This window comes from Alosa pseudoharengus, unplaced genomic scaffold, assembly GCF_046254945.1.
Source record: "Alosa pseudoharengus isolate Yale_2024_CS ecotype anadromous, Long Island Sound unplaced genomic scaffold, YU_APseudo_1.1 YU_APseudo_1.1_scf_17, whole genome shotgun sequence".
NCBI classification, from domain to species: Eukaryota; Metazoa; Chordata; class Actinopteri; order Clupeiformes; family Clupeidae; genus Alosa; species Alosa pseudoharengus.
Window position 1 is genome coordinate 10,652,517 of NW_027468640.1, and position 14,489 is coordinate 10,667,005.

At 41.7% G+C, this 14,489-nt stretch overlaps 1 protein-coding gene across 1 annotated transcript in view; it reads right to left on the reverse strand.

The window, feature by feature from the left end:
* Positions 1–8,585: 8,585 nt before the first annotated feature.
* Positions 8,586–14,489, reverse strand: part of kdm6ba (lysine (K)-specific demethylase 6B, a) — a gene marked incomplete in the record, with an annotated part of 109,187 nt that continues 103,283 nt past the window's right edge. The window contains 4 exon segments of the mRNA XM_076288576.1: positions 8,586–10,612; positions 12,691–12,861; positions 13,543–13,669; positions 14,125–14,266. Of these exon segments, the coding sequence (XP_076144691.1) occupies positions 10,589–10,612; positions 12,691–12,861; positions 13,543–13,669; positions 14,125–14,266 (464 nt within the window).

Sequence of the window (14,489 nt, forward strand, 5' to 3'; positions counted from 1 at the left end):
GGTCAGCATTGTTCTCTGGGTTTAAATCTTGACTCCTGGGTTCTCCCTCCTCTCTTTCTCAATCTCTCTCTCTCCTCCCCCTTCATCTTTTCATCTTAAGCGTGTCAGCCCCTCTACGCTTTCCCTCCCTTCGTCTCCTCTCTCTCTCTTTCTCCCTCTCTCCCTCTCTCCTTCCCTCCCTCTTCCTCCTCTTTCTCTCTTATACCTCTTGGCCGACCACCACACACACACACACTTATTTTCCCTGCAAATCCCAGTGTTCACTCACAAGCTCTCGCTAACACAAACCCCCTCTAACACACATTCTTTCTAACACACACTCTCTCTAACACACACTCTCTCTGCTGGGACTGGACATGGGTACATTTCCCAGATTTGATTTCATGATTCACAATTGAAACAATTTGATTCAATTTTTATTTGATTACGATGTATTACAAGCAACTTTAACAATTTGGCCGATGTATTGCAAAAACTCTGAAGGGAATAACATTCTTCGATGTAGAAATGAAATTGAGTGTAAACTCACAAATACAAAAAGAAATAGAAACAAATGAAATCAACAAATTACTAGCCAAGCATTTGGCCGATAAGGACTGCTAGAATAAGAATAAAATGTGTGAGTTTAAATGCCTTGTGTGTGTTAAGTTATGTTAATTTAAAGATATGTGCCCCAAACATCTTGAGTTTAACATGGTATTAAATTGCCCGTAATAAAGAACTAAGCGGAAAATATGCATGCATGCACAGATTAGTTAAACAATTAATTTGAAAACAACCATATTTTTTCACATGCAATGACCCACATGCCTACATACTCACTCACTAACTCTCACTTTGACACACAAACCAAATCCCAGGCACACCCTCCCTCCTTCCTCCCTCCCTCCCTCCTCTCTCCCTCCGTCTCCTCCTCCCTTCTTCCCCCTCTTCACCCCCATGCTGGTTGCCCTCCTGTGATAACCTGGTGTGCTGTGGTCCATTTGGTGTGTGCAGTGAGAGAGTGTGTGTTTATTTAAAGAGCGGTGGGCTTGACTTTATAATCCCTCTTGCCCTGTGGAGGTGGAGAGGCTTCAGGGCTAACATCAACTAGCTAGCTCAGACTTGTACTCAGACTCAGACTTGACAGGCCTGCTTCTCTCTTTTAATGATTCATTTAGTCTCTTGTTTAGTCTTTATGTGATTACTATAACATAGGGCTGTAACGATATACGATTCGAAACCGAAATCGTGACATTCATATCCACGATACTGTGTCGCGGTGTGAAAAGGCAGAATCGCGACACACCCTTTCTAGTGTTTCACGCAGTGCTTTGCAGCTTACGCGGCCGCAAAAGCAACCACATCTCCCGCTTTACTTATCGGTAGCCTACGTTGTCCAAAAACAAAAAAATAAATAAATAATAATTTCATACCTCTCCTTGCTTTCATTGTAGACTATGTGTGCAACCAAACAGTATAGAAGTAAACCCCCTCTCCTTGCCCCGCTCTCTCTCGCGCTCCCTCCCTCTCACTCTCCCTCCATCTCCTGCTCAATGAACACGCGCGACTTAAATAAAACATTCACAGTCGTGAAAGCAAGGACGCATAGAAGACGACTAGCTAAATTACTATTAAATCCGCTTAGCATCAACAGCATGCTGCACATATTTTTTTTAAACTCTTGCATTGAAGTTGACTGATCATCTCAATACCAACGTTTCCCAAAAGGGCCTGTCCCAAGGAGAACAAGTATTACCTTGAAACTTAAACACACATGGGGAAACTGAACAGTCCAATCAGTAGACTATGATAGCATAGTTGGCTAGCTTAGCCTACTTTGTTTACAATATTTCCAGGCTTCAACCAGACAGCTGAATTAAAGACGTAGAGTTGTAATAAAAAAATAGTAGGCCTAGGCTATAGGCTAATCTGCATAAAGTGTGCTGTCATAAAATCAGTCATTCAGAAAAATATTTGTATATCAGGATATAAAATAATAGATATATTGTAATCCTCTGGTGTTCTAAGGGAGGCTATTAAAATGTTATTTAATAAAAAATAAAAAAGCCCCCCCCCAAAAAAAAAAAAAAGAAAAATCGAGATTCGTATCGAACCGTGGGTCAAAAATCGTGATACAAACCGAATCGTGAGGTTGGTGTATCGTTACAGCCCTACTATAACAATTTTCCTAGTCTTCAAAGTGACTTTAAGCAGTATTCTAGTACTCTGTATAGATATGTGCAGTTTATTGTGCTGACCTGCCCTGCGGCCATTTCAACCAGAAGAGTTACGAGTTGAAGTGTCTGTCAGGATGAATAATTTCACAAATATAAAAATCTGATTGTTGACACACACACACACACACACACACACACACACACACACACACACACACACACACACCAAAACAGGACACAGAGGAGTATAAAAGCCAAATTTAAGTGTGGGAAGGATTCCAAGCCCTTTTGTTCACCGAAAGCCTTTTATTATTGTTGTTATTAATGCTGGGCAGGGTCAAAGCTTTCCTAGAACTCCTGGACGAGAGACAGAGAGAGAGAGAGAGAGAGAAACACGGAGAGAAAAACACTATCATATACTATATTTTTTATTATGCCAATCTATTGATATGTATGTGTATTTTCAGGTGTATTGTATTAGCCTATATAATAACTGCTTTGACATTAAGAGTGACCTTGTCATGAATTTGAGAGAGAGATTGAGGGGGTCTAGCTAAAGACTTTTCAGAGATCTAGCTCTAGCTAAAGACTTTTCTGATGAAAACGTTGAGGGGAGGGTGAAGAGAGAGAGAGAGAGAGAGAGAGAGAGAAAGCAGGGTGGGGAACGAGCTGTAAGATGCTCCGTGTGAAGGTTAGATCACAGGCTAGCAATTAGCTTTGTCTGATTTCATTTTCTTTTTCTCCCTGTTTCTCTGTGGTTGTACAATCTGCTTGTTTATCTCCTCTCTGCTTCCACTGGGCTCTGCCTTTGAGGTCCTTCCTTAGAAGTTTCTCTGTTCAGGATGAACAGAGCAGAAAGAAAGAGAGGGATGGAGGGAGGGAGGGAGGGATGAAAGGAATGTGATAAACGAGTGAAAGAGATCAGTTAGATAACCACTCATTCGGACACTGGAGTTGGCCTCGGATTCCTCAAAAGCTTAAGGGTGTTTACATAAGACTAGTATAGCGGGCTCCGGGTGGGCCATGGTCTTAGAGTTGGGAAAGAAGGAACAGCGGAGGTGTAGTGGGCAAGACAGAGGGATTATGAAATGATGGTCAGACCACATGACATAATGAGAGGAAAGGAGGAAGGGCAGGCAAAAATGGTCAGAAATAGCAGTCTTAGGGTCAAATCGATGCTTTTTCAAGCCATTAAAGGCACACTATGCAAGATTTTTACCTTTAAGAAGCCAATTTGATAGTAAACAAACTTGTAATAGGCAAATCGTTCACCTAGCATAGCTATATATACCATAGACTCTGTTCTATATACAGTCTATGATATATACAGCATAGACGTAGCGAGTCCCTACCGAGAAAACCTGCCATGCAACTTCCAAGAGCGGTGCCCCGCCAAACCTCGCAAGAATCGTGAAACATTACCTTGTTAGTAGATATAGCTCTTTGGAGATAGTTTTTGCCTGTTGTTAATCCTTCACCTCCACAACAAAAGCATTTGCATTGTGTACAGGGGGGATAAGTCACAAGAAGTTTGCTATTTATAATAGTAGAGTAACATATAAATACATCCCGACTAGAGGGAGCTCTAAACTCACCAAAAATACCTAAACCTGCATAGTAGTATACCTTTAACTAGGCTGAACATTTATGCTGCTATGGAGAGGGTCCCGGCAGATAAACCGTACCACCGGTTACAGGCTTCTGGGTAACTTCAGGAGAGCATGGGATCGGATCTAGTTTCAAAAGTGACATTTCAGTCATCCTTGCAGTTCCGAAGATAAGCCAGTCACCTTGCTGCCTAGTGCAGCCCACCCAGTCACCTTGCTCATCATAGCATTTCCTATAAGCAGTCTATTCTGGTCAGCGTTGAGAGAGGGAGAGAGTACCGCCTTACAGTCGAAACTTGGACCAGTTGTTTTTTCCCCCAAGCTTCGCTGTATAACTTCCTCAAAACCCCCAACTAACCAACCACACCCACACACACCAGGCTTGTGCAAAATTCCAGAATTGAATTGAAACTGGCTCTTAAATTCCAATTCAATTCTTGAATTTCACTTGCATTTCAATTGAGGTAGCAAACAGGAATCAGAATTGCACACACACACACACACACACATACTAAGGAAACAAGTGATAATAGAGGTGGGGTGAGCTTCCTGCGGCCACAGGAGACAGGATATCCGCAGGCCTGTCCAGATCCCCCCCCACCTCCTGACCTCCTCCGGTTCCACTGACAGGCTGTCAATCAACCATGTGAAGCAACCACGAGCCACCCCCTTGAGAAACCCCAGTGACCACACAGAACTGTTTCTCATAGACCTATGACCCACTTTGATAATACATACAATTCAAAACAATGAAGGGCCATGTCCAGTGTTTGTTTGCAGTGTGCAATGTTGCACTTCTAAGCCTGAAATATAAAACATTTGACCCCTATGTATCCGTATTAACAGGCTATGAATGACCCCTATGTATCCGTATTAACGACCCCTATGTATCCGTATTAACAGGCTGTTAATGACCCCTATGTATCCGTATTAACAGGCTATGAAGGACCCCTATGTATCCGTATTAACGACCCCTATGTATCTGTATTAATGACCCCTATGTATCCGTAATAACAGGCTATGAAGGACCCCTATGTATCCGTATTAACGACCCCTATGTATCCGTATTAACAGGCTATGAATGACCCCTATGTGTCCGTATTAACGACCCCTATGTATCCGTATTAACAGGCTATGAATGACCCTTATGTATCCGTATTAAAAGGCTATGAATGACCCCTATGTATCCGTATTAACAGGCTATGAATGACCCCTATGTATCTGTATTAACGACCCCTATGTATCCGTATTAACAGGCTATGAATGACCACTATGTATCTGTATTAACAGGCTATGAATGACCCCATGTATCCGTATTAACAGGCTATGAAGGACCCCTATGTATCCGTATTAACGACCCCTATGTATCCGTATTAACAGGCTGTTAATGACCCCTATGTATCCGTATTAACAGGCTATGAAGGACCCCTATGTATCCGTATTAACGACCCCTATGTATCTGTATTAATGACCCCTATGTATCCGTAATAACAGGCTATGAAGGACCCCTATGTATCCGTATTAACGACCCCTATGTATCCGTCTTAACAGAATATGAATGACCCCTATGTATCCGTATTAACAGGCTATGAATGACCCTTATGTATCCGTATTAAAAGGCTATGAATGACCCCTATGTATCCGTATTAACAGGCTATGAATGACCCCTATGTATCTGTATTAACGACCCCTATGTATCCGTATTAACAGGCTATGAATGACCACTATGTATCTGTATTAACAGGCTATGAATGACCCCTATGTATCCGTATTAACAGGCTATGAAGGACCCCTATGTATCCGTATTAACGACCCCTATGTATCCGTATTAACAGGCTATGAATGACCCCTATGTATCTGTATTAACGACCCCTATGTATCCATATTAACAGGCTATGAATGACCACTATGTATCTGTATTAACAGGCTATGAATGACCCCTATGTATCCGTATTAACAGGCTATGAAGGACCCCTATGTATCCGTATTAACGACCCCTATGTATCCCTCATCCTCGTTTCTCCTCAGGCATGGTGTGGACTACGCGACGGGGTCTTGGTGGCCGACCTCTACCGGCCCAACATCCCTGTGTGCCGCTTCGTGCAGCAGCCCAGTGACCTGGTGTGGATCATCTCCAGAACCGCGCACTGGATCCAGCCCTGTGTACTGGTGTGGATCATCTCCAGAACCGCGCACTGAATCCAGCCCTGTGTGCTGGTGCAGCTGGTGCCTGGCATGTGGGCCTGCTAAACTGTGAGTGTTTCAACAGCACAGTGCACAGACTTGCTTTAAACCACCACAATGTAGTTCTTTGATCTTAAAACAATGACTTGTGCAAAACTGACTTTGTCTCCACACTGACTCACTGGCCTCTCTGGCATTGCTGCAGTGCACTCTGAACACATGGTGTTACGCTAATGCAGTGGTTCTCAAACTTTTCATTTTCATTCCCCACTTTGAAGGAGGGGAATTTTCAAGCCCCACCTGACCCCATCAACCCGACAAAATGGTAATGTTAAAAAAAAATCCACATCTTGGTTCCACATTAGCCTACATTTCCTGTCTCAGTCCGCTGGATCAGATGTTATTTTAATTAATATGTCAGTCTGTTTATGACTCTTAAGACTCTTGAGTGTGTTGCTATTTTGTTTTGAATCTATGATCTTCCTTGTCAAAAAAGAAAGGCATTATAACGTTAAGATAGACACAAAACAACACATGTCCTCCTGTTCCTCACACCCCACCTGTCATGTCTCTATTCCCCACTAGTGAGGCACGCCCCACCCTTAGAGAACCACTGCGCTAATGTGTAACATTAGGAACATGACACTTTTTGTCAGTTTTTGATGAATTGGGTAATCTTATCTCTTAGTGTTAAACGAATGTTGAAAATTGACAAAAAAGGGGAATTCCACGTGTCGTTTTAAGACATCAACAAACTAGTTTAAGTAGGTTGCAGACCTGCCAACCATTGTGTGCAACACCATTAATGACATGGCCATTAATGTCATTAGCCTTTTGTTCATGGACAGTGTGAATACCAGTCTGAGGTACAAAAACATAAGTGATACTCAGTAATCACAGCTAACTCCTTTTATTGTCTAATGAACAAATGAGTAACCACTTTGTTAAGAATGGCCTGGAACGTTTTTGGGGAAGGCCTGCGTTCCGTGCCTTGTTCCAATTCTACGAACACACCTTTTCCAAGTTTACATTGGATCTGAGAGCAACAGGATCCTGTGAGACTGGAATGTTTTCCAGCGGTGTAAACGTGTTCCTTCAGTCAACAACAAACGAGGCCGATCTAGGCCCCAGCATGTGCGGAGGTCGATACGATACCGCGTGTTATTGTAAATCGAGCCAAAACGTAAACAACGCTCTAAGGGCGAAAAAAGAGGAGAGAGGAAAAACAGATGAGTACGCACAGAACGCACTTCCCATCGCCCTTCACGTCCACCGGGTGCGAGGTGGTGTGTGTGTGTGTGTGTGTGTGTGTCGTCAGCATCAGGAAGGAAGGGAGATGAGGATAAGGAGGACACTCGATTAACGTCTACTCCGGTCAATGTTTTTATTCATCCTCATGAAGGGAAGTCTCAATGGCACATAGGACACAACACCAAGTGTCAAGTTCACTGGTCAAGAGATGCAGCTACTGCTGAAGTAGGGTGAAAAAAGGCAAGTTAAGTCTCACCAAATTCACTGTTTAATGTGTGTAATTAGTTAACACACCAATCATTATAGGGTAGGGGTGGGAAAACTTTTTAGCTCAAGGGCCACATTGGGTTTTGAAAAAAAAACAAAAAAACATATAAATGATTATAAGGTCAGTAGTGGGAACTACTGTTGCCTTCATGATTTTCTTTTAAAAAAAATCTTATAAGAAGGAGATATCAATTATCAACAATAAGCCAGCTGGAACCTGCCACTCTCTCTCTCTCCCTCTCATGCACGCTCAGACGCGTTCCCAAGTAAATGGAGTAGCATAACGTTCAAGTTCTGCTGCAATGGAGTTTACAAAGAGTATCATCTCTATGTAATGTGTTTTGACATTGACATTGTAAATGTTCTCTAAGAAGAGGGAAAAGCTGTTTGCAGTAAAGCTAACCACAACATCGTCTAGCGCAGGAAAAAAATAGTGAGCAGCCTGATAACCTAATTAAATGCTTGGCTGGCCGGATTAAAGGGCTTAGTGGGCTGGGCCGTAGTTTGCCCACCCCTGTTATAGACCCTTTCAACAATAAAAACAAAAACAATTCTTGAACGTTCTATTTGGGCCCCAATCTACTTCCTTTGCATTAAGATAACATATGGAATGTTAAAAAGGAAGTCTTGTGGGGCCAACTATGATGCTGATAATGGAACTCTCTTGAAACAGCAATGCTGAAGGCAAATTGAAATTAAGAAGCACTCTAAAAAATGTTTAAATAATAATGGCTGGTAATATTTAATATATATTTATGTTAAATAATAATGTATGTTATTATAATGAATTATTATTAATTTCACTAATTTGGTTCCACAGATGCATTTCTTATAGTTTGGTTTCTAGACAGCTCATGGCCAAAGAGCTCCAAAAAGGCCCATTCAAAGAACCTTTCACAAGTTCTAAATTCTAGGGGCTTCATTAAAACAATTCAAAGTTTCTAAATTAGATAAATTCTAGATTAATCCTAGATTATTTATGTTTAAAATATTTCCTTAATAGTGCAGCACACCTCTTTGTACAGGCCTCAGACCCTAGAGTATGCATCTCTAGCCTGTCACAATCACCCATTAAATTCAAACAAAGACATTCACAAAAATATACCCAGAACAGCTCCAAGTTTATCAAAAGCATTTAATAATAATAATTAATAATAATAGTCAATCATAGCAATGTCACACGAATTCACAAAGTGTTTAAGACAAGTGTGGCTCAGTTTGTTTGTCCTGTGTGACTTCTCTAGACAGTGCAGTTTTAAATAAAAGACCACAAATAAAGGAGAGTAGGGGAGGATATATTGCAACAGGAAAAATAGATTTCTTTTCTTTTTAAAAACATAAAAAAGAGAAAAAGAGTTCAAAGAGAACTCAGCACCTTCTGAAATAACCGTAACCAAACAGCTCACCATAGTACTGTCCTGTTAAAATCGTCCATTTTAGCTATAAGACTTGAAAGAAAAACAAAATCATCTGAGGAAAAAGCATCTTAGCCTCATTCACATTGAAGGCCAACACATACACACACACATGCACCCAGAATCGCGCGCACACACACTAGTGATGTGTAATGACAAACCAAACGCTTCATGTTGTGTGTGTGTGTGCATGTGTGCCAATGTCTTTATGCGTGTGTCAACCTAGCAACTTAGCAACTTTCTGAGCTTGTGGTCGTGAAATAGCACCCCCAGCCACTTGGCCTTAAAGTAGCACCACACAAAAACAAAAGAACACAAAAATGTCTCTCGGGACAAGTTGCAATAGCCAGTAGGAGGTCTCCAGAAGGGTCCGTGTCCGTCTCAGTTCACTGAGAGAGGCCATGATGCATTTACAGTAAAACCACCTCTCTGTTTTTTTTGTGTGTGTTTGTTTTTAGTTTTGTGTTTATGTGGGGAGATAACAATGGCTCCTTGTCGCTTGCTTGTTGTTTATTCCCCCCATGTACATGGAAAATATGTTATTTTGATAAGTCCCATCATTACTACCAGTCTGTGCACTTCTATTAGTCTGAAAAGACAACTTGTCTAGACCAGAAGAGGCTCAAAAGCAAGGGTAAGCACCATTCGAAAAAGACACCCCCACCAATAAAAAACCCCTAACATTACAGGAATTCATTATAATAAAAAGCTTTGAACAATTCAGACAACCCTACGGACAGGGGGAGCACATTTATATCCAATAAATAGAGAAGAACATTAAATTAGAAAAGCAATGTACAATTAAAATCTGATAAATCCAGGAAGAATCTGCATCACCAATGTCAAAATAAGAGGTACAATTCAACTGAAGCAAAAAAAGGACAAAATATCAATAACAATAATTATCTCTCATAAAAGAAAGGAAAAACTATGAAGACCCCAAAAATATTCTAAAATGCTGAGTCATGACTTTTTTTTCTTTCTCTCCAAGGACAACAAAACCAACAATTAATTTTTCAAAGATGTATGAACGAAAGACAGTCTGTTAAACCCGTATGCTTTGTAGAATTCCAAACAACTGTATTTTAAAATTCTTAATGCTTTTTAAAAGGATTCATATCTCTATCATTAGTATCTGATCTGTTCACTAAATACAAGTCACAAGGCCAATGTGGTATATATCTAGGCTGCTCTAGTTTTTTATTTTTAAAAAAGAATAAATTATATTAAAAAACGGAAAACAGCACCACGCGAAAAATACAAACAGCATTTACAATTTTCAGTATTCATAGAAAAAAAAAACCTGAACAACCTGAAAACATAAGACATGCCATTGAGAGTCAACTCCAATGCTGTTTCTATGACAACACCAACGGCCCTCCATTGTCCATCCTTGTTAGACTAGTCCAAAGACAGGCGTGCCCGACCGCCGACAAGCAGGAGTTTTATTGGCTGATTGTTATTGTAAACAACGTTGAGTAAACTGGTTTTCGATTGGCTTGTTCAACAAGTATTTAACAGTAGTAGTAGTAGTACATACAAACAAATAAACAAACGTACAAACAGAAAAAGGAACTTAAACGTCTTTTTTTGTGGTAAAATGAACTAAAAAAAAACAACAAAAAAACTCTTTCTTCCTGGCGATTTGGCGACAGGAGATTTGGTTATGGCTGTGAGACGAGACGAGGGGAGAGGAGCAGGCGGCTCATCGGGAGCTTGATGCTTGATGCTGTAGACACACAGAGAAGGGCCGAGTTAGCATTTGTTACAGACCCCACTAGCAGGTATGCATGACATATTTAAAGTATAATAGAAATGGCATACCGGTACTATAGACAACATTAAACATGCCAGTATACATGTTAGACTACTGAAGCTGTCATAGGAGCAAAGAGTGTACTTCTATACTCTTTGGTAGGAGTGTGTGTGTGTGTGTGTGTGTGTGTGTGTGTTTGTGTGTGTGTGTGTCCGTCCTCACCAGACTGAAACTGTCAGAGGAGTGTGTGTATGTGAGTCCTCACCAGACTGAATCTGTCGTAGGTGTGTGTGTGTATTTTTGTGTGCGAGTGTGTGTGCTCACCAGACTGAAGCTGTCGTAGATGTGAGTGTATGTGTGTGTGCTCACCAGACTGAAGCTGTCGTAGATGTGTGTGTATGTGTGTGTGCTCACCAGACTGAAGCTGTCGTAGATGTGAGTGTGTATGTGTGTGTGCTCACCAGACTGAAGCTGTCGTAGATGTGAGTGTGTATGTGTGTGTGCTCACCAGACTGAAGCTGTCGTAGGCGTGAGCGTATGTGTGTGTGCTCACCAGACTGAAGCTGTCGTAGGCGTGAGTGTGTATTTTTGTGTGTGTGAGTGTGTATGCTAACCAGACTGAAGCTGTCGTAGGCGTGTGTGTGTATTTTTGTGTGTGTGTATGTGTGTGTGCTCACCAGACTGAAGCTATCGTAGGCGTGTGTGTGTATTTTTGCGTGTGTGAGTGTGTATGTGTGTGTGCTCACCAGACTGAAGCTGTCGTAGGCGTGTGTGTGTATTTTTGTGTGTGTGTATGTGTGTGTGCTCACCAGGCTGAAGCTGTCGTAGGCGTGTGTGTGTGTGTGTGTGTGTGTGTGTGTGTGTGTGTGCTCACCAGGCTGAAGCTGTCGTAGGCGTGTGTGTGTGTGTGTGTGTGTGAGTGAGTATGTGTGTGTGCTCACCAGGCTGAAGCTGTCGTAGGCGTGTGTGTGTGTGTGTGTGTGTGTATTAGGGGTGGGCGATATATATCGTCTGCGATAATATCGTGATTGTTGTTTTAACGATGTGCAAATTGACATTATCGAGTATTTAAATTACTTGTGGGGAAAAAAACACTCGAAATCACGCACTGAAGACTCATACATTCCCAGGAGGTAGGCTATGCGGGAGAAGTGCAGCAGAGCAAGTGTCACGTGATCACTAGTGGGTCACAACCAGGTCACAACGTTGTCCCACGCATGCCTAATGTTTATTTTGTGCAGCAAGAGTAACCTACTTGGGATTTTATGCGGCTACTTCTGTTCAAGAAGCATTGATGAGACAGTCACGTTTTGTCCTACACGGTATTATATGGAGAGAAAACATTAGCCTTTGAGTATTTTAATAGTCAGTTGTAAACAAAGAACTATTCTCATGTAACTCTTTTGTAAATGGACTGAAGTTCGCTCTAAATATCTACGTTTACCGATTATGCTAACCGTTAGCATCTCTATGGGATTTCTCATATACGTTAGCCATAAGCTAACGCATTAGTTTCTATTCTGTAACTTGGAATGCTAATATACGTGATTGCTCTAAAACAAAACATATAAGGAAATAACTGAGATGTAGGCTACTCTGTTGGTCTGCTCTTAGTTTTACAGTGAATCCTATGAAAAGGTTTGAAAGGAACTTCAGCTTTAGACTTTCTCTTGGGAAACTGTTAGGCCTATTCATCTTCTCTAATGTAGCTGGCTAGACCATGCCATTGCCACACACACAAGTGGTATTGGAAATGTGTCATAGAGTGACAATGCATTGGTTGATTTGGTTAAATGAATGATGCTATTCATAAATAATGAGCTGTAAAGTAACTCAGACTTTAACAAAAACATTTTTTTAAAGGATATCTACTAATTATCGTTATCGTCAAAATCACAAAAAATATCGAGATATTATTTTTTGTCCATATCGCCCAGCCCTAGTGTGTATGTGTGTGTGTGTGTGTATGTGTGTGTGCTCACCAGGCTGAAGCTGTCGTAGGCGTGTGTGTGTGTGTGTGTGTGTGTGTGTGTGTGTGTGTGTGTGCTCACCAGGCTGAAGCTGTCGTAGGTGGCCATGAGCTCCTCGGTGCGGTACTGCTCCAGCACCACCACGTTGGCCAGGGCGGGGCTCCGCTGCCGGGCGCAGTCCTCACAGTGGACCACGTACGTCTTCCTGCTGCTGCTCTCGCTCGTCACAAACAGCAGGTTAAACACCTCCACCTACACACACACACACACACACACACACACACACACACACGCGCGCGCACACATTAACAACCTTGTCACACAATGTGGCGTTTCCCTGTTTCATCCGCCAGTGTTTTTTTCGGCTACGTCTACATTATTGTGGATTCGTTTTCCACATTCGTAGGCAACGGCTTAAAACACATACAGGATCGCCAGCGGATCCAAATCGTTCCATTTCGGGAGCTCGGACACGATGGTGTAATGTGGATAAATGAGGGCCAATTGGGACAAAAGTCTTTCAGGTTACAAAACAAAACAAAACAAAACAACAAAACAAAACAAAACAAAAGTGTAGATGTATCCTTAGAGGAGTACAACCCTTGATGTTTGGTTAAAGTTATTTAATTGATCCCAGTAAGTTTACAGTAGAAGAAAGCGAAACATTTTTCTGAAGAAACGCTCACTAATGCCTGTCCCCATGGTACGATGCCTCCACAGTTATCTTTAACATCAGCCTCTAGAGGGCCAAGACGCATCGCCACTCATCTCAGAACAGTAAACTTTGGGACTTATGTCACAGTTATTATTTATTATCTATACTTGTGCTTTCTTCCACCCCTGTTATGTAATGTCACTGATGTTAGATCAGTGGGCTGTTCTACAGTGTGTTGTGTGCTGTAACTGTGCGTATTATATTATTATCGGACTGACGTCACACTCGTTGCAGTAGTACGCGGGCTCGTCCTTCACCCGGCTCTGGTAGGAGATCTTCTTTCCTCCCGCTACCAGCTGGTCTCTCAGGATCTGAATGTGCTTCATGGACTGTAGGAGACAGTGTCTGACGAAGGGGAAGACGGACACACAGACACACACACACACACACACATCAGATTTCCCATTCCTCTGTATTTCCATTGTGTTCTAAATCTACTTAGATCACTTCTACAATGTGAACACAACCTGCTATCTGGCTCAGTAGATTAATGCTCATCGTTTTTTCCCTGCATTTCAATTATATACCACAGTAGGTCACCACAGCTACATTTTAAATGTCAATGTATAGGATATAGTATTAGCATAGTAGAAACCATAAATAGTTTTATGTACATTTTATGTAGTCTAGCTCATTCTAACAGTTGCATATACACCGCATAGTCAGTTATACATGGTTGTTACATATAGCAGGATGCATTGATGACTATTTACTCTATCAATGAGTGGTATTGTTTTATTTAGGCCATATGGCATTTCCATCTCTGAGAGGCACTCATCCCCTGCTTAGCTTGTACTCACTTGATCATCTGGTAGGTGTCCGGTTCGGTGACCTTGACTGTGCGTGCCACGTTCCAGGACACGTGGATCATGGGAACGATGGACTTGACCTTCTTCACCTCGTTCCACTCGAAGCGCTCCAGGGCCAGCTGATACTGGTAGGCTGAGGACACAGCAGCGAAGACATATATGTTTAATACATGATTAATTAATTATTAATTAATTAATGTAAAAAACAGATTCGGCCATTATTTGACAGATGGGCAGAGTGCAAAGTTTAACTAAAACAGTAACACAGTCTGGACATATTTTTTTCTTTTGCGACCACCTTTGCGTTCTGGATAAGTGGACCCTGTTTCCTTAATGTTTTTGAGTCAATTAATTCG